Source organism: Camarhynchus parvulus, chromosome 4 (assembly GCF_901933205.1).
Source record: "Camarhynchus parvulus chromosome 4, STF_HiC, whole genome shotgun sequence".
NCBI classification, from domain to species: domain Eukaryota; kingdom Metazoa; phylum Chordata; class Aves; order Passeriformes; family Thraupidae; genus Camarhynchus; species Camarhynchus parvulus.
The window spans coordinates 5,855,976-5,882,013 of record NC_044574.1 but is presented as its reverse complement, the minus strand read 5'-3'; the positions used below and the strand labels follow the sequence as shown (position 1 = coordinate 5,882,013).

At 46.0% G+C, this 26,038-nt stretch overlaps 1 protein-coding gene across 1 annotated transcript in view; it reads left to right on the top strand.

Annotated features, from left to right (window-relative positions):
• Positions 1–25,235, top strand: part of LOC115903148 (histamine H2 receptor-like) — a 48,342-nt gene extending 23,107 nt beyond the window's left edge. The window contains exons 4-6 of the mRNA XM_030947406.1: positions 18,426–18,732; positions 22,711–22,887; positions 24,563–25,235. Of these exons, the coding sequence (XP_030803266.1) occupies positions 18,426–18,732; positions 22,711–22,887; positions 24,563–25,235 (1,157 nt within the window). The remainder of the gene's footprint in view (positions 1–18,425; positions 18,733–22,710; positions 22,888–24,562) is intronic.
• Positions 25,236–26,038: the final 803 nt, after the last annotated feature.

Sequence of the window (26,038 nt, the reverse complement as noted above, 5' to 3'; positions counted from 1 at the left end):
GAGGTGCCAGCATGAACACGTGCCCTTAGCAACCCCCCAAAATGTGCAGTGATTCCTGCTGCCCCCCAAACCATTCAAATTTAAAATCTGCCTTCCCCAGCCTTGCAATTATATTCTATCCCTTCTCTTGCCAGAGAAAAGGGATAGAATATATACATATATATATATAAATAATATATATTATATATAAGATATACCCATATATATAATATATACTTTATATTATATATCTATATATAATATAGATAGATATATATTATATATATTATACATAATACATAGATATATATTATATCTAGATATTATATTTGATATATACAATATATATTATATTTTTATATCCAGATATAATATATATAGATATATATTATATCTAGATATAATATAGATATAATATATTATAATATCTATTATATGTAAGATATACCCATATATATACCCATATATGTAATATATATAATACATATATTATACATAATATATAGATACATATAACATGTATCTAGATATAATATATACATTATATTGATAAATAATATATAATGTATGTAATATATATTATATATTTTTTATATATATATATATCCCCAGATTTAATGACCAAGTAATATTCACACATCCTGCCAAGAGAAAAGTCCTTGGAGAATAACACCTGATTTCCAACACATGCTTCTTTAATCTCCCTGGGGCTTCCTTATCTCTGGAGCAAAGCAGCATTTCCAGAGAGTGATTTCCCATCGCAGAGGAGCTGCACGCTCCTCCTGCTGCTCCAGGCACATCCTCATTTCCACAAACTCCTCCATAGGCATTCAGATCAGGTGTGTGCTACAACCGCGGGCAATTATCCCACCATTCCCGCTGGAACAGCGAGCCTTTGGCTTCTCTGATCAGCTTTCCACCCATGGAGCTGTGAGGTATTTTGCAGCTTTAGTAAAGCTTAAAAAGACAAGCAGTGAGATGTTTTTTACATGCAAATGCACGTTGCTTAACTTAGTAAAAGTCGAGTGGCAAGGGATGTTTTGTTATATAGCTCTAAAGTATTTTGTAACTCTAATTATGATTTTATATGTAAAATTTTTGATAGGTTAAGTAATGGGGGGTATGGAGGAAGGGAAATCATGTTCTAAAAAAAAAAGCGAAACTAAACTTCTTCCACTAGACCAGGTTGCACAAAGCCCCATACAACCTGGCCTTGAGTACTGATGGGAAAGGGCAGCCACAATTTGCTGAAAAAAAGTTTATAGTTCAAACTTTGAGTCTTGTAAAAAAGTTTTAGATCCTCAAGTGAAAAGCCATAATAAAATGTGAAATATTAACCTTGCCAGACAGCATTTCATTCTTCAACAAATGAACCAGATCAGTAAACAAGTCCTCTCCTGGATTCAAGATGAAATGCTTGGGAAAAAGAAAAGATTATTAATTGCTGTTGCAGTGCTCTTCAGCATAAGATACTCTACATCATGTCTGTATTTATGCCACTCCACTTGCTCTGGGTGGGCAGTGATAAGATTTGAAAGAATACTTAATTAAAGCTAAAAATAAGCCACAGATCTAATTGTCAAATGCAAAAAGCACAACACAGCTTTTTGTAGAGAAGAGCACAATTTCCCAACGCAGCACAGGATGGCCTCAGATTTAAACAGAGCATGGCTCTTTTCCTGCCCAAAATCTCCCTGTCCACATGAGTATTTCCTCATGATTTGTCATTTTTTACTGTGAAACTTCTCAAAAAATCAGGCATCACTGCCCTGGTGTCATCCAGCAAGATAAAATCTGTGCTCCAGGCACATCGAAGGAGCTGGGGAATGCACACAGTTCATTTCACACATTTTGCACATTTCAAACATATTTTACAGCTCGAGAGCTGTCTGTCCCTGGCCCAGGAAATGCTGTGCATGTGAATGGGACTGAGTGCAGATCTTCAGGGACTAAACAAAGGTTTAATCAAGGGATTAAACTTTAAAAATTAAGCAGGAAGGTGTACATTTTCAAACGGGACTGTAAAATTGAAGTGAGACTGGCTTTTGTTGGGACAGGTCCTGGCATCGGTGCCATGGAAGTTGAGGAAGAGCATTTGAGAAACCCTGTGATTCAGAAATTCACTGTCCATCTCACTGTGAAAGGATGAGTTTCCTCAGAGTTCTCCAGAGTTTTAGAAGTAGCTTTGTTTTTTAAAAAAGTTGTCTTGGTTTAAAAAGACAGGTGTCTGCTAAGGAAGGCAGGAGCCTCCCCTGAAATGGAAAACGTAAACCCCTTCCCTCTGAATTGTTATAAATTTGAAATTAAGGGGAGCTCTCAGGAAAAGATATGGGAGCAGGAATAACAGTTCTTTATTAGGGAAGAAAATAAAAATAAAATTAAAATGCAGTAAAACAAAACAATATTGCCAGAGTCAGAACAGGAGCTGATCCACTGTGTATCAGGGTGGTGGCACAGTCCCATCCCATGGGGGCTCAGCCCTCCTGCAGTGCCAGCTGTGCTGCTGCTGGAGCAGGGATCCTGCACAAGGGGGGAGTTTTCCACTGAAGGTCCACTGGAAGAGGCAGCTGCTCTTCTGGGAATCCAGTGGAAAGGCTGCTGTGGTGTCCCAGAATCTCAGATTGTATCCAGGTAGGAATGCTTGGCTCCTCCCCCTGGGCAGAGCGTCTCCCAGTGGGATGATGGAATTTTATCAGCCATGCAGGGACACTCACTGGCCCATGAACAGAAGATAATTAATAATTAATGGCCCATGAACAGAACAGATCTCCTGGAGGGAGGATTGGTTGTGGAAGAGATAAAGAAAACTGCCCAATGAGCAGAAGATAACTCTAACAGATGGAAATAGAATACCCATTGCCTTGCAATCTAGAACAGCTGTCTACTTATTAAAGCCTATCTATAGCAGATCCATCATGCCTGGTGGTCTGAGACTGAGACTCCTGTGATCTCATCTTCTGCTCAGCCCAGGGCGCTCCTCTGTGGCTCTGGTCTGCCCTGACATGCACAGAATCACAGAACCAAAAAATGGTTTGGGTTGGAAGGGACCTTAAAGATCAGCCAGTTTCAACACCCCTGCCATGGGCAGGGACACCTTCCACTAAACCAGGTTGCTCAGAGCATCATCCAGCCTGGCCTTGGGCACTTCCAGGGTTGGGACAGGCACAACATCTCCAGTAAACCTGTGCCAGGGCCTCACCAACCTCACAATAAAGAATTTCCTCCTAACATCCAATCTAACCCTGCCTTCTCTCAGTTTGAAGCCATTTCCCCTTCTTCTGTCACTCCATGTCTTGTCAAAACTCCCTCTCCAGCTCTTTTGTAGCCCTTTAGGCAATGAAGGAGGTTCTAAGGTCTTCCCAGAGTGTCACCCTGTTCTTCTAAGTTCTTCTAAGTTCTTCTAAGTTCTTTTACTGTTTACATTTTTGTAATGGAGTTTCTCACACACTTTTCATGTAAATAATGATTGTTTTGCATTCCTTTCTAGAAGAAGAAAGAATTAATAGACTGTTAGTTTAACCAATGTAACTAGAGAAGTAGCAATTTCATCCTCCAATCCATAATCACTTTTAAAAGTCTACAAATATTAGAGTTCAGAAATAAACTGCCCTCTTTTTTCCTTAAACCTCTCAGTTTGTGTGTGTCATTCATTTCATGTCCTATTGCAACACCAGAGCCTTCTCCTCTCCAGGTGAACACTCCCAGCTCTCCCAGCCTGTCTCCACAGCAGAGGGTCTCCAGCCCTCTGAGCATCTTCCTGGCCTCCTCTGGACTGGCTCCAACAGCTCCATGTCCTGCTGGAGGTCCCAGAGCTGGACACAGCACAGCAGGTGAGGCCTCAGGACCTGGTGTAGCCCCAGGGCAGAGAGGAAGAGGTGCTGTGGAACACAGAAGGACCCAGAAGGACCCTGGTCTTCCAGTGGGGTTGGTGAGGAAGGGAAATGCATTTACTGTGCACCCTGGTGAGGGTGTCCAGGGTCCCACTGTGGTGGAGCAGAAACTCTCCTCCCACCATCTGGTGCAGAGCAGGGCTTCCCAGCCTTGCTCCTGCACAGGAGGTGGCCATGAAGATTTATTCCAGACAGGGATCTCCTCTTTTTCTTTAAAACACTAGGCCCAAGTGATAAATGAACAAAGGGTTTCACAGACATTTATTTAAATTACAGGCTCTGTTTCTTCATCTCTTCTGGGCTGTACAAATGGTATCAACCTGCAGCAGGGATTGCCATTGAAGGCACTGGATTGTCCTTTAGTGTTTGTCTCCTGCCATGCTTCCTGCACACAATAATCCCAGATGTCCAGTGAAATCTTCCTCCCATCTTCTCCCAATTACTCAGCCTAATCCTTGCCAGCCTGTAATCAAGCCAGGCAGCCTTGTGAGACGCTAATGTGTTCTGTGATTGCAGTTTGCTTGCCAGCATTTATGACATTTGCAGACAGTGGTGAGTCATGCGAGACAAATGGTTAGTGCTATCTATTTTTTTATGTATGTATATAATTAGATTTTTCAGCATGACAGAAAAGAGCCCCTGTCCAGCTTGTCAGGAGAACAATAAAAAGGAAAAAGAAAATTTTCTTTGGCAACTTTTTTCAGCCTGACAAGTGGTTCCCATGATAAGTTTCTCTTTTTTTTTTCCTCGGAGTTATACAATAATTTCAGCACCATTGCTAGAAATACACAACAGAGCCAAGAACCAGGATTGTTGGAAGCAATTAATATATGGCAGCTATTCAAATAGATTCTGTGTCCTGATACAGCATGTAGGATATCCTGAGTTTTCTCCTCCAATGGTTTTGTTTGTGGATGTTTAGCACTCTCCTCCCTCTCAGGACACTGTTTTGGGTATCAATGGTGTCTTTTCTTCCAAGATCAACAAAAGCCTTTGCAACTCCCCTTGGTGGTCTGTGCAGCAGATCTCTGGTGTCTCCTCAATGGGATTTCTGGCTGGATTTATAATTTTCTCCATCCCTCACATCCAACACGGTCTAATAGGTAACACACAGAACCAGAGGCTTTGCCTCAGACCATGATGTTGAGTCATTGTGCAGCTTTTGGCAGGCAGTGAAGGCTTAAAAAATCTCCACTCATTTCTGATGACTCAGTTTGAGCATTTTCATACCTCTTGGGTTTGAATTTTCTGGTGGTCTTTGAATTTTCTGGAGCTCAAAGCACACACCAAGCTCAGTTGTACAGCCCTGCTCCAAGCCCAACCCAATCTGGATGCTTAGGAATGGAAGAGCCCATAATTAGAGAGCACTTTGGGGAATGTTACTCACTGGGTTTCAGTTTGAGGATAAAAATACCAAGGTTCCTTCTGGACAAAGGGTTTCTGTTTGCACAACATGACAATCCTCAGGTGAAAATGCTGTGGTGTGAATATGGCAAGGAGCGTGACCATGGTGAAACCCTGACCCTCTGATAACTGGGACATGCCCTGTGCAGGGAAAAACACTTTGCTTAGAAGTGTCATCAAATTTCTGGGAAGATCTCCCATACAAATAAAAGTCATCTGCCCAACAGCTACAGGGAGATAAACAAGCCACTTCAGAGGCGTGAGCAACCAATTCCATGGGAATACCTAGCAGACATGTGGACACTGCAGTGCAAACTATCCAGAGCTCCCAGAGAGTCTCCTGATGTCTAACAGCTGTAAAAATCATTATTGCTTTCAGGTAAATTTAGGGACAGCTCCCTGCCAGCCTTGGATACCTCTGCTTGCGTTGCAGGATATGTCTCTGCTGGATTATCAGCTGGTGTGAGAAAAGGGTGATCTGGCAGTATCAGATCCATTATCCCTCTCCGGGATGAAATGCCCAAGGTCTCCCCAAGCAGTGGTGAAGGTTCAGCTGGAGTTGCTCACTCTTGTGTGGAGTGACACCAGAGTGTGGCTGAAGTGAAGCTGCAAAGAACAACTCAGACATTCAAAAGCACTCAGGAGCTGCCATCGTTGCAAGTCAGGAGGCAGAGCTGGACCATGTCTTTGTCTGGATGTGCTTTTAGAGCTTATGAGCCTCAAACTCTTCCCTAGCTCCAGGGAAAATCCATGACAGAGCAGAATTTGGACACAAAACTTCACGTTCTGACTAACCCAGTTCAGTACCTAGAGCCCTGCAGTTTAGAGGCTGTCAGCAGAGTTCTGGGGACAGTGACCAGAGGTCCCTCTGGAAAACACACATGGCCAGTTTGCACCAATGGGAAATTTATGGGGAGTGACAGAAAAAAGATTTTGGAACTCATTTTCATCATCAAGTGTGCTATTCACATACTCTTTGAACAGACAGAGACATAATTCTCTCTCCCAGGATTTTTCCTGGGGAAGACAGTGAGAAAGCTCAGAGAGAGAAGAGAAAACAATTCTGATCTCTTCTTGCTGCTCCTGTTGTTTGGCTCATGTGGAATGTGTTATGGGGATTGTTTACCCAAAGTGATTTGTTAATTGGACCCTGGTGATGGTTGTTTGGATTGATTGGCCAATATTTTGAGGATTGATTTTCTTTTATCTTTTTCTATAATTCTATAACTCTATAACTACATTTCCATCTTACTGACTTGAATTAATGGGTGTGATGATAATAAATGTCTAATAAACTATCTCAGGCTCCAGTGATTCCCATGGATTTCATCAAGAATGTTTTGGGTCTCTCTAATTCCCTTGATAGTGGGGAGGATCCTGATTTTTCAGCAGTGTGACACAGGCTGCAGTTCAGCTGAAGAACACCCAGACACATGGAGATATTTACAGGGTTAGAACTGTATCAGCATAAACACTGCTAGAAGGCAATGGGAATACCTGTATTATTTGCTTCCAGAATATCAATTGCATAGTGTTAAGATAGAAAAAATTAGGAATGTATACCCCCAAGATATCCATTGGAAAGAAGATAAAGCACTTTTGGGGTCTGAGGAGCAAGTGGAAGCAGCACAGAACAGCTGAGCCTGCCACAGGCAGCTGGAGCAATCAGTTTAGGAGTGATTATGTCAAAGTAGGAAGATTACAAATCCCACCTGAAAAAGAAAACATAAATATAGGGGGCCTGATGAAGGAAGAGAGAGAGAGAATTTGTCAGGTAGAATTCACCAAGCACAAGGAGTGCCTCAGACACTGCAGCACAGAAGATACTGGCAAAGCACAACCAGGGAGCCCAGCAGGGACTGTGTGTCCAAGGAGCTTCCCTGCCTGGCTGGGGACCCAAGCACTTCCACAGGGATGAAGTGAGAGTGCCAGAGCAGCCTGGCACAGGGCACAGCCCGAGTGCAGAGGGCCAGAGCAGCCTGGCACAGGGCACACCCTGCAGCTGCCACACAAGTGGTCAGCAGACACCTCCAGAGGCTTCTGCTCAGGAACCCTGTCAGTCAGCAGTGTTAGGAAAGAGCTGTGTAACAGTCCAGACAGCTGTTTGTACAGGTCCACACCTGGCTAAATGAAGCAAGCAAATGCTCCTTTCTTCCTCCTTCTTCTCATGCTGGTGCCTTCAGAAGGGGCTGGAGAAAAAGCAGTGTTATCGGGACAGTTTGAAGCCATCAGGACAGGCTCCCCCTCAAGAGGCAAACACCAAAGCTGACACCCTTAAGGGGCTATTTGCCCAATGCCATGTGATTTACAGGTCTATTTTATCCATCATTCTCTGTGCATTTTGTAAATCTCTGTGCATGGTGTGGTTATCACCTGCCACAGCAGCATCTCCACTGCTGAACCATGAGGTCTAAATCCCACCAAGTTTCCTTGTGTCCTTCTACTTGGCAACACAACACATTGGCCTGAGCTCTTTCCCTCCTTCCCTAGGGATTTAACAATGCTGTGCAAGTGGCCACAGAGTGTAAATGAAGCCTCAAACCTTTCCTGAGTATTCCCTGCACCACCTTATTTCCAGTTTAAGGAGCCGCACCTCAGTGTCTGCATGTCTTGGTTTGAAAAGACAGGTGTGTGTTAAGCAAGGCAGGAGCCTCCCCTAAAATGGAAAATGTAAACCCCCTCCCTCTGGATTATTATAAAGTTGAAATTAAAGGGCTCTCAGGCAAAGATATGGGAATAGGAATAACAGTTCTTTACTAGGAAAATTAAAAATACAAATGCAACAGTATAAAAAAAACCCAGAAAGCAAACCACTGCCAGAGTCAGAGCAGGAGCTGCCCCCTGTGTGTCAGGGGGTGGCACAGCCCCATCCCATGGGGGCTCAGCCCTCCTGCAGTGCCAGCTGTGCTGCTGCTGGAGCAGGGATCCTGCACAAGGGGGGAGTTTTCCTCTGCAGCTCCAGGGCTGCTGCAGATGGGCCTGGGCTCCCTCTGGCAATGCAGGGCAGCAGAAAGCTGCTCCTCTGGGAATGCAGTGGGCAAAGGCTGCTGTGCTGTTCCGAACCTCAGATTGTATCCAGGTAGGAATGCTTGGCTCCTCCCCTGGGCGGAGCATCTCCCAGTGGCATGATGGAATTTGATCAGCCATGCAGGGACACTCACTGGCCTTGGACAGAAAATAATTAATAATTAATGGCCCCTGAACAGAAGATAATTAATAATTAATGGCCCATGAACAGAAGAGATCTCCTGGAGGGAGGATTGGTTTGTGGAAGAGATAAAGAAAACTGCCCAAGGGACAGAAGAGAACTGCCCCACCTCTGACAGATGGAAATAGGACACACACTCCCATTTCCAGCTCAAGACAATTCTATATAGGGCTTTTATCAAGTCCTAAGAACTCTCTAAAATCTGTTTCTCAGACCTGAGTATTCCAGCCCCTGCACCACCTTGTTTGCCAGTTTAAGGAGCTGTACCCTGGTGCCTGCATAAACAGCTCTACTACTTCTCAAAGTTTATAAGATCAAGCTGCTGTTGATACACAAAAGGCTCTGAAATGTACATTTCCTATTACCCTCCTTGTTGTAAAGATCAGAAAGCTAAATAAACTCAATTTTCTCTCATTCCTGCCTTTCCAGGTAGCATTGAAAATATAATGTAAGTATAATGAAAATATAATGTAAAACCAGAACCCCAGAACCCATGAGACAACATCCCAGGAAACCCTGCTTGATAATATCTTTGAATTTCCAGTAAAGGTTAAATTTTGTCATGGTTTTTTCTGATGGTTTGTGACATGCTGGCAGGTGAATTGATCACATTAATATGAGTGGCTGACACAGCATTTGCAGCACTCTGTCCAGACCACTTCTTCTTGCTGTTTTCTCTCTCCTTTGTCATTTCTTTTGAGATTGGTGCTTTGGAAGAGCTGCAGTTGTTTGCTATTATTCTCTACTCTATAAAAACTCAATTACTGGAGCCTGACAGCCTGCCTGGGATCCAGGAGGACAAAGCAGGGCCCAGCCAGAGGAAAGCCAGGATCCAGCTGTGCCACTCTCTGGAGACCCCTCCCAGCCCCCAGGAATGGGCAATTAACGATAATTAGGGAAAGAGGCAACTTCCTTTGGGGTTTTTGGACTAGTTTTTACTCTGAATTCAAGGGAAATAGGGAGAAGGGGGTTTTGGCAAGGCCAGGTGCTGGTGCTGGACCTGGGTGGATGCAACCCCATTGTCAGTCCAGGCTGGGGGATGAACAGACTGAGAGCAGCCCTGACAAAAAGGATTTGGGATCCCTGTCCATGGCAGGGGGATTGGAACTACATGACCTTGAAAGGTCCATTCTGTGATTCGATGGGTCTATGAAAAAACAGGTTTTAGGAAGGTTCTGTCAAAAAAACCACAAAACACTAAAACCCACTATAAACTAGATGTTATTAAAAATCACAAGTTTTTTCTTGCTTCTGCAATTTAATATATTTATTATGCTTTTAATATATTAATAGGATACAAAATATAATTTATTTAAATGTGTATACAATATATATATACTTTAATTATATTTGTTGATGTTTATTTGTCAGCAAATGGAGAAATAAAAGACCATGGTACAAGCTTTTAGGTAAAATTTCTACTCCTTTGCTTATCTTCCCTGGTCAGATTCTCCTGTTTGGTTCAGTGGCATTAAAGGAGAGAGGAAGGAGATCAGAAACTGGCTTCAGGAGCTCAGCTTTCAAAGAGGCTGGGGAACCTTTCCTTCAGGCTTGAAAATTGTTCTTTTTGATCAGAAATAAAATATTTTGCTCAGATTTCAAGTTTTATTAAAACTTCTTAAAATGAAATGTAAATTAGAAGGCAACTTTAAACACATATTTGCATCAAAGTTGTCAAAGCTGATTTTTTCAGAAACACATGGAAGCTTATTTTGACTAAAGTAATGGAATCAATCTAATGTCACAGAAAACTCTGGTTCACGCATTACTTATTTCTCCTGCTTTATAGAAAATATTTTGTTCTTATTAAAGGAAAATGCAGGGATGAAGTTGTGTTTGGCTGTGACATAATTTTCTTTTCTTTTCTTTTCTTTTCTTTTCTTTTCTTTTCTTTTCTTTTCTTTTCTTTTCTTTTCTTTTCTTTTCTTTTCTTTTCTTTTCTTTTCTTTTCTTTTCTTTTCTTTTCTTTTCCTCTCACTTTTTTTTTCTCTCATCCTTTCCTTTCCCTTTCCTCTCGAGAAAATCCATAATTTAAAGTATTTTAAATTAAAGATTTTATTATGTTCAAAGGGTTATTTCTGGAGCGATAAACATGACACAAAACTACCCAAACGTGCTCTTCCATCACAGTTTGGGTGCTAATATCACAGACAAGTCTGAAACCTGAGGGGCCAATTGCCATCCAGCAGCTGAGCTATTCCAGGGAGAGGACAAAAAATTTGAGTTTCTTTACTTTCCACCAACCCTGATCAAGAGATCTCCTTTTGAAAAAAGGAAATCCATTGAAAAAACCCAATGAAAAATTCTCCAGTGTCATTTTTGGTGGTGGGTGAAGCCAGATTTCAAAACCTTTGCAACAGTCTTTGGAAAGCAAATGGAAAAGGAGCCCGACATGCCGACGGCAGCAATTCAGTGTGAAGAGCCGGGATTTGGGGGTTGTTTTAGGACAGGAGCCATGGCCGAGGGTTACACCCGCCCTTCTTTGTGTGTGACATTCCCCCAGCACTCAAAGAACCCGGTTTTTACACCTCTTCTTGCCGGGCTCATTTTCTGCCCCTGAGCTCCCCAAGAGGCGCCGGTGGCTCCCTGAGTCCGAACCGGGGCCGGGTCCGGTCCTGCCCAGGCCAGCTCAGCCTAAAGAACCCTCTGCCCAGCTCCCAAAATCCACGCCAGCCCTCCCAACCTTCCCAAAATCCACGCCAGCCCTCCCAACCTTCCCAAAACCCACGCCAGCCCTCCCCTCCTCGGGCACAAGGCACAGCGGGGCTGGCCAGGTGACATCTCACCAACCTCCTGCCACAGGTTCCTTTTCCAGCCCGAGATTTTTCAGATTTTCCCCGTTTAGTTTATGAACAAACCACCCTGTTTGGCAACAGGGGAGCCAAACCCACGGAACGCCTCTTATTTTTTATTATTGTTTTCATGCATCGGGTCACCCGCGGCTGCCGAGGGGGAGTGGGGAGGGCTGGTTTGGAAGCAGGAGAGCAGAGAGCAGCGTTTCCCCGGGGGAAGGAAGGAAGGATTCCCGGCCGGAGCCCCGTCTCCCGGGGGGAAGGAAGGAAGGATTCCCGGCCGGAGCCCCGTCTCCCGGGGGGAAGGAAGGAAGGATTCCCGGCTGGAGCGGGAGGAGCGGGCGCTGCGGGGCGGAGGAGAGAGAGGGCGGCTCCTCCGCCTGCCCTCGGTAAGTGCTGCCGGCGGAATCCCCATCCTCATCCCCATCCTCATCCCCGGGCAGATCCTGACACCCTTCCCCGGGCAGGGCTGCCGCTGCTGCTCCCTGCTCCGGGTGGGACCCCCTCTATTGCAGCCTACCCCAGGCACGTCCTGAGCCCTCTGCCCAAAGGACATCCCTTTCGAACACGGTCTCCGCCTCCGGAACGGTTCCCCCCTCTTCTCCCCACCTCCACCACAGATCCCCTCCGCGGGCAGGACCCCAGCACCTCCCCGGGCTGATGCTCCGCAGCATCCTCGGCGTTTTGCCCCACCTGGGGCCGGGGGTTTTGCTGCCCTGGGGCTTGTGGGTTTTACTCCAAGAGGTTTGGAGGGTTTGACCCCAGGAAGGGTGGATTTGGCGCCCCGGGGCTGTGGATCGGCACCCCGGCGGTAGTGTCTTTGTACTCCAGGGTTTGGGGGTTTTTGCACTCCAGGGTTTGGGGGTTTTTGCGCCTCAGGGTTTGGGGTTTTTGCACCCGAGGGTTTGGGGGTTTTGCACCCAAGGGGTTGGGGGGTTTGCTCCCCAGAGGGTGAGGGGTTTGTCTGCCCAGGGTTTGGGGTTTTGGCCCCCCAGGGTTTGGGTTTTGGCACCCCGGCTCAGTTCCCGATGCCGGTGAGCACCCCCGTGTTTGCAGCGCGGGTTTGACCTCGCCTCGAGTTTTATTGCTGCGATGTCGCCCCGGTCTCTCCCCTCTCCCCGGGCAGGCAGAGGCTGCCAGACCTGCTGTGGCTGTGCAGGAGCGTCCCCGTCTGCCGGGGGCTGATCCCAAACGCTGTGCCGGCTGTGGATGAGGATTTATCCCGCTTCGGGGCAGGAACCACCATCCATCCCCACGCAGCCAGGCTGGGAGCAGCTCCGTGAGGACGGATCCGGGCTGGCCCGAGCCCCGGGTACCCCGCAGCTGGGGACACCGCCGGGCTGCTTCAGCCGACACTTCCCAAGGTAAGGATATTGTGGTTTATTGTGTTTTATTGTGTTCCCAACCCCGCGGCTCTCCGAGAGGCTGTAGGAGTGCGGGTTTGGGGGTGGAAAGAAATCGTGCCCTGGGAAACGCTGTCCTTCCATCGGGAAAGTTGGAGAGAGGGAAGGAGAGTCAGTGCAGAGGCTCACTCGCTGCTTCGAGTGCGTGTTGCCCTGGTGGAAGCATCCCCAGGCATTTCCCCCCTCCTTTATCACCACCCACAGCCTTCCACAGTTGGACAAATCGCTCGCACTGTTCAACAATCACCGAGTGCTGCTGTTTTCCCACGGGGAGAGGAGGGAAAGGTGTGTGAGGTCCTGGGGCAGGCGTTGCTCCCTGCCGGTTTGTGCCTGATTCAGCAGAGCAGCAGAGCCTGGCAGCAAATAATTCCCAGTAATATATTTCCAGTTTTCATCATTCCTCTAAGATTTAAAAGTGCAGTCAGCCTTGAGATTGCAGAGCTTTTTTTTTTTTCCCCTCCCTTGCCATCAAAATATGCCTTTCACTGATGAAATTAACCTTTAGCTTGGGGTTTGTCTGCTGAATACATTAGGTCAAACTTTCTGGATATTGAAGGGGAACAGAAATGGTGGAGTTGCTTTGCTCAGGCAGCCTCAGAGCGGAATCCAAGCCATCAGTTTTTTGAAAGGAAGTAAAACCATTATATAAGAAAAACCAAAAAACCCAGTGCAAACCCTAAGGCATCTGAGATCCCCAGGAAACCTGGGAAGATCCCACATCATGGTACAACTGGGCATTTATCCCTTTGGTTTAAGAGGGCTCTTACAGGAAAGACTGAATGACTGATGTTGTAGAAAGAGCCTGGGCTATCTCAGCAGTGTAACCACATGGGGTGCTGCAGCTCACAGGAGTATTTAAAAGCTCCAATATTTTAAGCTGAGGAAGTGGGGGAAGATGGCGTATCCTGATTTGTCCCAATAATTTCCACAGAGAGGTTAAGATGGTATCATCCCCTCCTTCACTGTGTTGACAATTCTCCAGGCAGTTTGAGAGCAAAACTTCTTAGTTAACTAATTCAGTACACTTTGGGTAAAGGTTGGCCTCTCAGGCAGAGGTAAAAGGATCCAGACATCCACCTTGGGCTGCTTAGCTCTGACAGGGACTGTGGATGAGATTCCAGGGACTGCCAGGGGATTTTTGAAAGGGATCAGGAGCAGCCGGATCCTGTTGTCTGCACCCTGAATTAGAGTTCAAGATGCAAACATGAAATTTCAAGAATCCATTATCCCTTGTTTTTATTGTTGGAGAAATGGATGTCAAATAAAGACAGCCTTATTTCCAGTCCCTCAGCCTTTGTGTTGATAAAAAGGAAAAAAAAAAGACAAAAGTGTGTTAATCTGGTGTTTTGTGAGTGTAGGCACATCTGTCTGGTTTTGTGCAGTCCTGCTGCTGAATGTGTCCTGCATTAAGGACAATGCTGCTGTGAGTTTTTCACTGGAGGAGACCTTTAACCCAGGCTGGTGGCTGAGATGGTACTTGAGGAGCACAAAGAGCTGGCAAAGAGGAGTTCTAACAACCATGTCCTAATTCTGCTCAAAGTTTGAGAGTGGTGTGTGTTCACAGAGCAGTGTGAGTAATGATCTGCTTTAATTAGAGTCGTTCTAACGCTGATACAAACTTAATGACCGTGTGGGAACAGTCATTCTTTGCAGGAAGGTGTGGCTTCAAAACCTTCTTGTCTCAGTGTTACATCTAAAAAACCCAAATAATTAATCCAGAATTCTCATCTATCATTCTCATCTACCCATGAACAAAAATTTGACGGTCGTTTTTAAAAACCTGAGACTGAATGTTTTGAACTTTAATTTTCAACATAGTTTTTTTGGTTTTTTTTAAACATTGGTTTTTCATCTAACCTGATGTTTTGCTGTTCATGTCTTAGGACCCCATCCTAATGCTGCATGGTCTCCTTGGAGAACCTGAGGTTCACTGAGTGGTGCTCAAGTGTTTAAACTGGTTAGGGGTCAACTCCAGGTGGGGTCAGAGGGCATTTTCCAGATCATGTCGAGGTACCAGAGGTGTGAGGAGACCAGCAGGTGTGGGAGATGAGATGGAAGATGGCTGTGGAGCTGGGAATGGCCCTTGCAGAGGCAGGTTCTGGAGCCTGGCTCCTGTGCAGCCATGCACCGTGTCCCTGTGGATTTCCCAGCTGTGTCCCTGTGGATTTCCCATCCCTGTCCTGTCACTGTGGATTTCCCACCCCTGTCCCTGTGGATTTCCCACCCCTGTTGCTGTGGATTTCCCATCCCACTGTCCCCAAGCAGTCTGTGTGGAACACACAGGAAGGAGAACAGCCTGAACAATTCCTTCTGCCAGGAAATGTGGCTGCATTGAAACCCAACTGTTCCACAGGAGCCCATCCAGTCTGATGACACCCTCAGTGGAGCTGTTAGAAAGAATGGCACAGATTATCCTCTTTCCTGGCAATTATGGGACAGCTGGAGACTGGATATTTTATTTTATTTTATTTTTATGGGGTGTTACCAGGATGTGAAGTATTGTCCAAGGAATATTCTCATTAGGACTGAGGTACTTAAGACACCCTGCAGACTTTTAGCAGTGCTGGCCCAGGGGGCTGCCTGAGATGATGTCCAAAAAACCTGATTGTTCTCAGTGCTGGAGGAGCAGGAGAGCTTCAGGTCTCAGCCAGTGGCTCCCAGCTCCAGTGAGGAAGAGCTTTCCTTCTTTATTTTTTATTTTCTAGACAGCTTGAGTCTTAATTTTGTTTCTCATTTTTTTTATTTTTTACTTGAAAGAAAGGAAACCGCTAAATCCAGCAAATAAGCAGAAGTCAGGGGATGGAGCTGAGGATTTTGAAGGATGAGTAGGTGCATGAGCTCATGGTTACATCCAAGGACAAGGGCACTACTGCTTTCAGAAACTGCAGCCCAGCCTCACAGTTGTGTAGGAATGCTTGGAAGAGGTCAGCAGGTGGAAAAGAAACACCTGGGTGGTGTAGGCTGCTTGGAATTCTGAAAGGTTTTCAATATAGTCCCTCATGGTGGGGGCTTTTAAGGAAATGTAATAGCCCTGAGATAAGAAGGAAGTTCCCTGTGTGAAAAAAAATGTGGGAAATGGATTTGTAGAGATCAACATATCCATTTCCCACATTAAAGTACTTGTCTGAAAGGTGACATGCAGGAGGGGTAAGCGCATGGTGAGTTACAGAGAGGTCAGAGATGCTCTTTACAGGGATAGGGGTTGGGATATGTGGGGTTCTAGAGACTGTGAGTCATGAAATGGTGATATTTACAGGCTAAAGAAAGTCTAACCAGGGCATGAAGGAAAATGTCTGACTTTATTAAGTGAAAAAAAGTTTTTATGAGACTCATTGAGCATTACAGTGGAAGAAAGAATTCAACTGTGAAGTGAGGGGGTTTTGAAAAGATGGAGAGAACTTAATTTCCTCATTTCATGTATTTTCCCATCTAAAGCAGTGGACTCTGAGCAGGAACAAGATCTTTGGATGGCCACAGCCCAGTGGAAAGGGCAGCTCAGTGCCACTCAAATCAGAAAATCATGTCAGGATGGTGGTGAAAAAGGAGCAGGACAGAGCAGAGATTGTTCCCTTAGGCAAATCCACCGAGCATTTACCCCTTGGAGCTTGTTTGGAGCTCCAATCCCTCCCAGAGGCTCAGAAGAGCAGGAGGGATGGGCAGGAATCCTCTGCTGCTTCCCTGTGAGGAATGAGCAGGCTGGCAGGTGAGGAGGGGGCTGGTGGGGTGTGAGAGAGGCTGAAGAGCCCAGAGTGGCACCGAGGGGGTGGGTGGGGATGGGCTGTGTGATGTCTCTTCCAAGGCAAGGACCAGAGGCACCCAATGAAGCTGGTGGCAGGCTCAGGACAAGCCCAAAGTGTCACTGGCTGGGGCTGTGTACAAATCACAAACGGGACAGGACTGCTGGGAACGTGCCTTGAGCTGTTTGATTTTCCAGCATCAGCCTCATTCCATGGTTATGACAATGGGAAGATGCCAGCAGCTCACATCCCAGGCAGCAGACAAAGAACTCAATGTTACAACTCACTTTAAAAACTTTATGACCAATCACACAAAGCAAAAGCACATTGACAGTAGATTTATCCAACCACTATAAGCACACATCCCTTTGGTTAAAACAATGCCTGCTTATTTGGAATACAATACCTGCTTGTAAGCCTTAAAACACAATGCACAGAGCTCCATTATTAAGCTTAGAACTTCCTAATATCTCACTAGATAAACTTTCCTGCAGCTTAGGGAGTTATTCTAGCCAAGCGTTAATACACACACCATTGCTCTATTTGTCCTTACTTTTCTACTTCTTATATAATTTTTCTGCTGACAAATCTCATGGCTGCTGCTTAGCTCTAATCACAGTTCTGCTGTCTCTGAGGCCTGCCTTTTGCAGCTTTCCCAAAACCCTCTGATTTTATGGATTCCCACACAAAGAGGTGTTTCTTTGCAGGGTGCAGAGCTGAGCTGTGGAAGTTGTTGCCATAGGAGGTAATGGATGCTAAAAGTTTGCTGGGCCAGAGGGGAAGCAGGAAAAGTTCATGATTCAGAAATCATTGAAAACATCTTAAGAGGTAATTTTGGACCAAAGACTGCAGGAAGGACAAAGAGATGTTGGGAACATTTTGCTGCCTTGTTCTTACACCCACCCTAAGACAAAGTTTGGCCCCTGTGAGATGAGGCAAGTTGGGCTACAGGGATGTTATCCAGGCCCACCCTCACACTGCACTCAGGATATCCTGGAGATGTGGGATTCACCAGAGGGTCCTGTGGAAACACATCCTGGTCACAGGAGAAGTGATGATATTTAAATATAACAAATTTTCATCAGGAAATACTTCTATAATTCTCTTTTCCCCACAAGTTTTGTCTTTGTGCTCCCTCAGCTGCACCAGTGAGCTTTGAACTGCTGGAGTTTTTGCAGGGCATCATTCCCACCTTCCCACCTACCTGTGACACCACTTTGTAAAGTCTGGGAACTGAGCTGTGGACACAAACATGTGGATTTCCTCAACAGAAAACCCCCCAATTAAGGAGCTGGAGCATCTGGGCACAGAGGGAACATGACTCTGGGGTCAGGGCTGCACCTGAGACACCTCAATGTGATGATCCTCCAGCCCAAATCATTCTGTGATTCCACAATTCTGCTCCCTGTGGAGCTGCTGGCAGCCCTGCTTGGCCATTCAGGCTGGAGGATGGAGCTGCCCACTGTGGTAGTAAAAAACCCCTAAAATTCAGAGTCTGAAAAGGCACCAGGACAACCCAGACTGAGAAGTGGGGCTGTGGAACAGCCAGCCTGGGCAAGCAGCCCCAGCTGCTCTGGGGGTGGCAAAGATGGTAATGAGAATAGAGAGCCACAAAATGGTTTAGGTTGGAAAGGACCTTAAAGATCATCTAGTTCCAGCCCCCACATTATGTGGACTTGGCATGCTGTTCAGTGGGATATAGCCCAGCTGCTTTAATTTTTGATTTCAGTTGTTTTCTTTCCCTCTCTCTGCTCTCAGTACATTTCTATTTTTTTCCCCTGGTCTCATGCTTCATCTGATGATGCATTTTCATTCACAGGAGGGCTTTTAAATGCTGTGAAGGACTTCAGTCAATGCTTCACATTTACCTCATCCTCAGGATTTCAGACACTTCTAATGGGCTGCTAACCCAGGACACAGCCACAGCAGGGTGTGTGGATTTTTCCTGGAGCAAATGAAGCGCAAATATTATTTCCATCCTCCCTTTCCCACACCTACAAATCATCATTGAGGTAATTCTGCTTCTCTCCTTTTGTCTCGTTCAGATTTTAACAGCGGGAAGATGCTGACGGACAGGAATGAATCCTGGCTCTCCAATTTCTCCTCCGCTGCCTCCTCCTTTGCAAGGGGAGGGGTTGGGCTCCAGGAGGTGCTGGTGGGGCTTGTCCTCACCCTCATCGACGTGGTGACACTGCTGGGAAACACCGTGGTGTTCCTGTGCCCCGTGGTGGAGAAGAGGCTGCGCACGGTCACCTACATGTTCATCATGTCCCTGGCCATGGCAGATTTCCTGGTGGCCTGCCTGGTGATGCCCTTCAGGTGAGGAGTGGCTGGGAGCAGAGGAGGACAAATGTCCTTTTTCCCTGAGCAATGTCACCGTGGTATTTTCTGAAAAATCCCTTCGCCAGGATTTCCTCCGGGGAAGCTGAGAAGCCTCAGAGAGGAATGAAAACAATAATTATCTGATTGCTGCTCCTGTGTTTTGCTGCTTTGGAATGTGGCTTGGACATTGTTTATCAACAGGTGGATGTTTGATTGGTTCCATGTGAATTGTTTTAACTTAATGGCCAATCACAGCCAGCTGTGTCGGGACTCTGGAAGGAGTCGCAGGTTTTTATTATTCATTCTTGTTAAGCCTTCTGATGTATCCTTTCTCTATAGTTTAGTATAGTTTAAGTGTAGCATAGTGTAATGTAATATAATATAACATATCACAACACAACACAACACAACATAACACAACACATAATATAACATAATATAACATAATATAGTATAAAAATATATCAGCCTTCTGAGAACATGGAGTCAGATTCATCTCTTCCCTCATCCTGGAGACCATCACAAACACCACAGAGCAGGGCTGGGATTCACCTGCTGGGCTCAGGGCTGGGCTCTCCAAAGGGCTGGTGGCTGTAGGTGCTTCCCTGTCTCTGCTCTGTGTAATGATCTCTTTATCATGCATGCAGACACAATTCTCAAGGGTATTTTTCCTGCTGGCCATACAGGGACCCTGGCTGCTGATCTGAACTTGATTTCCAGCTTTGTACGTGGAGCTCCAGTCGTTGCTCCCTCTTCCAGGACTAGCCTTGCATATGGAATGTAAGGAATTTACTCAGGATAAGCAGGGTAATTTAGGCTTTCCCTATATTTCATGGAGGAAGAGGCTCTGGAGAGGCAGGTGTCCCTGCATGAGGTTTATATTTATGGGAGCTTCACTACCTGGCTAAAACAGTAAAACAGTGAAATAAACGCAGAAAGCAGCTGGCTTGTGGTCCTGACTGTCTTGTCCTGCAGATCAGACAGAGGTTTGTGTAAATCAGGGAGCTGCACCTTGTTTTGAGTTCATGGGGCAGTCTGAGGAAGCTGAATTCTTTTCATGTTCTATGCTTCAGTTCTCATTGGGCTGCCTACTCCTTTGAACTTGGCACTGAAAAATATTGTCCTAACAAGCAATTACAAACTGAGTTAAAAGTTCATAGTATCAGGTAAAAAAATGCAGTTAATGATGTTCTTTTATAAAATATTACTGCTAACTTAAAGTCTATGCTCGATGAATTTAAAGTTCAGGTTCTGAAATTATAGAACCATAGTGTGGTTTGGGTTGGCAGGGACCTTTAGGGGTCATCTAACCCAACCCCTGCACTGAGCAGGGACATGGGCAACTGGACCAGGTTGTTCAGAGCTCCATCCACCCTGGCTTTGAACACTTCCAGGGATGAGGCAGCCACAGCTTCTCTGGGCATCCTCACTAAAAAAATTTCTTCCTCTATCTATTTTGAATCTACTTTTAGTGATGTTTTACTTAAGCAACAAAAATGCAAAGGGGAGCAAAGATGAGAGCACGGCTGGTGCTTTGTGCCCCTCCTCAGTGTCCTGGCGCTGCCTGGTGGGGATCCCTGCCAGCTCCTGGTGGGGCCATGCTGAGGAACGGAGCCTGCTGGCTCCATCAGCCTTGGCCAGCCCTGCCAGCACAGTGGCTGCTGTTCTACACTTTCCCACTGGTTTGGCTTCCCATCTATGCTGCTCTTTTGGATTTCAGTTTGCTCCTCAGTTGGCAGGTTATTATGTGCCAAAGGGAAGGAAAAGAAATGATCTTAGGAGGCAGTTTGGCTCAGGAAAATGTGGGAGAAGGGAAGAACAAATTTGTCCTTGGTGTCTTAATTTCATAAGAGTAACATTTTTCTTTTGTTCCTGTCTTGACTGGTTTGCAGGAGTGAGCTTAGCTTGTTGACTGAGTACTCCAGCTAGTCTGTCATTTCCAGGCTGAATATTTCCAGCTATTCTTTTTCTCTGCAAACAAAAGGGCAAGGCAAGGGGTGACTTCATTGTGTGGGCTTTTTTGGCTTTTACTACTCCTTCCTATCCAGCAGCATTTCCAAGCTGCAGAGACTTTTTACCTCAGAGAAGAGTGGTCAGGTGTCCATCACCCCACGCTGTGAGGATGTCTGCAGGTCAGGGGTGTGCAGGTGAGAACTGGACACCTGCTCGCCTGGGATCTGTGTGCAAGGCTGTCCCCACAGCAGCACATCTCCCTCTGGGAGGCCAGGGCACACCACAGCCTCTGCAGCATCTCTGGGGGAAAGGAGGGCTCTGAGGAACGGCAGAACAGCCCCCAAGTCGAGAGCTGAACCCGGGCTCCAATTCTAATGCCTCATTTCCCTCTGCAAAAGAGCCATGAAACCTTTCCAGGTGTGTGCTGTGGGATCCTCCATGCTGCCCATGGTGTAGGGACAGGCTCTGCTGTGGTTTGCTTGGATTTTTGCACGGAGTCCCACATGACAAAGAGCTGCTGAGGGCTGGGACCCTTCAGCAGCACTGCCCCCACCTACTGTGCTCTGGAACAGCCTTCACAAATCCATTTAGTGAACTGCTGTGATGAGATGTAGCTGAGGCATTGTTTTCTGACATCAGGTTGAATTTTTCCCCCTTGCTGGACACCTGAGCACTGCAGCTCAGCAGCCCTGGGCTCACTGTGTTTTACCAGCAAGCTGGGAAGTTACAGGACAATTAAACCTTTGCAGGACCAGGGAGTTACTCATCAAATTCACTGACAAAGATGATTTCAGCAGCACCTCGGGAGCTGCAGAAAGCTGGAGAAAGAAAGAAGCAAATGGCATCTCAGTGAATGCTACAGAAACATGCATCAGCCTTCCTACAGCTGCCATATGTTCCTTCCTTCACTGCTCACTTCTCACAGGCCCTTCTTGACTTTGTTAGAAATATTTTTGGTACTGTGTCTGTTTTTGCTGGTGTGTTTACCTTGCTGAAGCATTTATGAGCCACATAATGTACAGGCCTGCATGGGCTTCCTCCTAGGATGTTGTTGTTTTGTTTCTTTTTAAGCAAGAGTGGAAATCCTTCCTGGTTTTGAAGCATTTGATTGGGTGTGAAGTGAGTTTCTTGGAGATGTCCCATGCCCCAGGAACTGGGGAGAAATTATAAAAGACTGTGCTGTGCCAGGCACTGGGGAAATGCTGTGATAAAGAAAGCTGTGCAGGTGTAAATTTGGGGAGCTTTGTGGGGCAAAGCACCTCTCTCAAGGCACTCAGGCTGCAAGAAGCACAGGTTTCCTCTTGTTCAGTCATGCTCTAGACGTGGGGTGCTGTCACTGTCATATTTTCTGGAAAAATCCCCTTGCCCAGGATTTTTCTCCTGGGAAGCTGAGAAGCTTCAGAGAAAAAGGAAAATAATATTATCCGATTGCTTCTCCTGTTTTGCTGCTTTGGAATGTGGTTTGGAGAGTGTTTATCCAACAGGTGGATGTTTGATTGGTTTCATGTGAATTGTTTTGACTTAATGACCAATCACAGCCAGCTGTGTCAGGACTCTGGAAGCAGTCACAAGTTTTCATTATTATCTTTTAGCCTTCTGAGTCCTTTCTCTATTCTTTAGTATAGTTTTAGTATAGCATTCTTTAATATAATATAATATCACAAAATAATCAATTAGCCTTCTAAGTACATGGAATCACATTCTCAATTCCTCCTTCGTCCTGAGGACCCTGAAAATACCACAGGGTGCTCCTTTTTTGGGTTGTGCTTGGAGGATGAATCCCTGCTGTCTGAGCTGCCCACCTTGAGTACCTGTGTGATAACATACAGCATTGACTCGGTCACAAAAAAGTAGAAACAGAATGGTTTGGGTTGGAAGGAACCTTAGAGATCATCTTGTTCCAGCCCTGGGCAGGAACATCTCTCTCTAGACCAGGTTGCTCACCCAGTCTGGCCTCATACACCTGCAGGGACTGCACAAAGAGCCCCTCCAGCTCTGATTTCCACCTGCTTTCTCTCCCAGCATCATTTATGAGGTGACAGGGATGTGGCTCTTTGGGAAGCTGTTCTGCAAAGTCTGGATCTCCTTTGATGTCATGTTCTGCACCGCATCCATTGTCACGCTGTGCTTCATCAGCCTGGACAGGTACTGCTCCGTGGTCACCCCCTACCACTACTCCAGGAGGATGTCCCGGGGCAGGTGAGTGCAGCTGCTTCTCTTTTTGAGTCCCTCCAGGCTGTCACTTGGCCATGGCCTGTCACCATCATATTTTCTGAAAAATCCCTTTGCCAGGATTTCTTCTCCTGAGAAGCTGAGAAGCCGCGGAGAAAAATGAAAACAGTAATTATCTCATTTGCTTCTCCTGTGTTTTGCTACTTTGGAATGTGGTCTGGACATTGTTTACCAACTGGTCATTGTTTGATTGGTTTCATGTGAATTGTTTTGACTTAATGACTAATCACTGTCCAGCTGTGTCAGGACTCTGGAGAGTCACGAGTTTTCTTTATTATCTTTTAGCCTTCTGTCTGTATCCTTTCTCTATTCTTTAGTATAGTTTTAGTATAGCATAATATAATATAATATAATATAATATAATATAATATAATATAATATAATATAATATAATATAATATAATATAATATAATATAATATAATATAATATAATATAAGCCTTATAAGAACATGGAGTCGTATTCTCAATTTCTCCTCCTCCAGGGGACCCTGAAAACACCACAATGGCCTACCTTGATCTGAGGCTGGATGAGCTCAGATCATTCAGGTGCTGCCCAGAAGCAGAGTGATGTGGGAAAAGGAACTTTCACCATTTAAAACTGCAGAAAATGCTTGATGTGGTGTAGGAGAGGACAAGGAGGATACAGCTGAGGGGGTTGGATTGTGCTCCTGGGAGAATATTTTTTGAGCTAAGGAAGGGCTGCAAAATGGGGTAGAAACCAGTGATATGGGCTGGGTTGGACCTATAGGTTTTTCCCTGTGCAGTCATTTCACAGGAATTTCATAGAATCATGGAATGGCTTGGGTTGGAAGGGACCTTAAAGATGACCTTGCTCCATCCCCCTGCTGTGAGCGGGGACACCTTCCACTAGACCAGGTTGCTTGAGCCTTGGCCTTAAACATTTGCAGAGATGGGGAAGAACTTCTAAGGACTAGGTGAAAGGAGACCCAGAAGGATGCATGTAGCAGTAGTCTTCCCTCTCTTAAACTCACCATCTTTTCTGAAGTGATATTCAGGGAAAACAAGGAGAGTTCCTGAGCTCCCATGTGGGTTTCACATGAAAGGCTGAAATGAGGACTGCAGGGTGCAGAAAGTCATCTGAGGGAGGGCAGAGAGGACACTGCAGCAGTGGAGTGCTGTACAGGGTGGGTTCAGGCATATTTTCCCCACTGTCACTCTTGCTGTGTGTAACTTGTGGATCTCAGGCAAAGAGAAGAGCGGGCTCTGTGGCCCCCCCCTTGCAGATTCTGCCATCTGATGTCCATCACTTCCATCCTTATCAGGCCCTAGAGGGTGAGATAATGGCCAGATACTAAAGCTGAAAGCAAAAATATCTGCACACTGTTGTTTCAAATACTAACAAACATCTTCTGTAAAACCTTTCCTCATCTTCTCTCAGCCAGCTCTGAGCACTTCTTGAGCTGACCCCACTTCTGTCAACTACAGACCAATTACCCAATTGTTAGAGATATGCAAGTCTGGACTGGTTAGAGTTCAGCTTTTTCCCTTCTCCATGCCCTGCTGGACTGCTCAGCAGCGATATCCCACACAGGTTACCATGGGGATTGAAATGTACTGGATGTTCTCAGCCCAAAATTACTCAGATCCTCCCTCCTTTCTGCATCTCTTTCCTTTTGCAGATGCATCGTGATGACCTGCACGGTCTGGGTGTATTCCTCCCTCATTTCCTTCCTTCCCGTCATGCAAGGCTGGAATGAGATCCCTGGGGTAGACTTTGATGCGGGCAGGGAATGCATCTTTGTCACCAACTGGGTTTTTGCCATCGTGGCTTCTGCCCTGGCTTTCTTCCTCCCCTTCATGGTCATGTGCAGCATGTACTTCTTCATCTACCGAGCCTCCCGCCTCAAGGCCACCCGCATCATGTCCCAGACGCTGGAGATCCACTACCACCCCAACAGCAAGAGGCAGAACCACCTGCAGCTGGAGAACAAGGCCACGAGGACCATCAGCATCATCATCTCCGTGTTTGTGCTGTGCTGGCTGCCCTACTTCGTGCTGAACGTCTGGCTGGCGGCCAGAGGCAGCGACTCCACCAGCACCGTGCTGCTCGGCACCTTCAAGATCATCACCTGGCTGGGCTACTGCAACTCCACCATCAACCCCCTGCTCTACGCCTTCCTCAACAGGGACTTCCAGCACGCCCTCAAGAAGCTGCTCCTGTGCAGGCGCAGGTCTCAGGTGGACGTTGGGGAAGACATGGTTTCCATAGCCACGTTTTCCAAGACGGCTCCAGAGCTGGAATACAGCGCAGCAGTGCCCAACGGTGCCCCCAAGGGCAAACCCAAGTCATAGGGGTGCAGGAGCAGCCGCTGGATGTGGTGATACAGAAGGTGCTGGAGCACATCCCAATGGAAAAACAAAGGGCAGGAAAATAGGGGAAGCAGGGGCTGGAATATTACAGCTGGGGACAATACAACAAAGATGTATTTCTTGACCTTCCATATGAAGAACTCAGATATTTTAGAAGCAATTTGTTATATATTAATGGAACTAATTCATTCCTGGATAATTATTTTTCGAATGAGCATTTTCTAAGACAAATTCAACCTTCATGTTGGGTAAAAAACCACCAAACCAGTATGGTATAACGTCACCTTACATTTGTGCACATGCTGGTGATCTGTGTCAGGTGGGACAGTCTTTCTTATCAGGCTGCTGTAGCTTTTTATCTCAAAGTTTCATTACAGATTTGACCAGTTTTAATAACTCCACCTGTGCCAGTCTGTGTATGGGAATTAGAGGAGGGATGTGCTCACTTCCAAAAGAGGCACCACTCTGCAGCCTGGGCTGTTGCTCAGGGTTCAGCTCACTGGCTTCTGCAACACCTGGATATTCAGAACTTTCTGTGGCCTTCTGTGAATTATCTGTGGGTTTCCTTGTTCATTCTGGAAGGGGACATTCCCTGTGGCAGACCCCAGATGACAAAGACTTGCTGTGACAGCAGGAGCACTGCAGTTTCAAAGCTATAAGTGGCTGACACCATCTGAAGATGGGATGTGAACCAGAATTATTACTTGTGTGTACACTGTGGTATCTAACAGATATAAAAATAATGATAAATGGAAATTATTATTTTTACCAGTCCAAAATAGTTG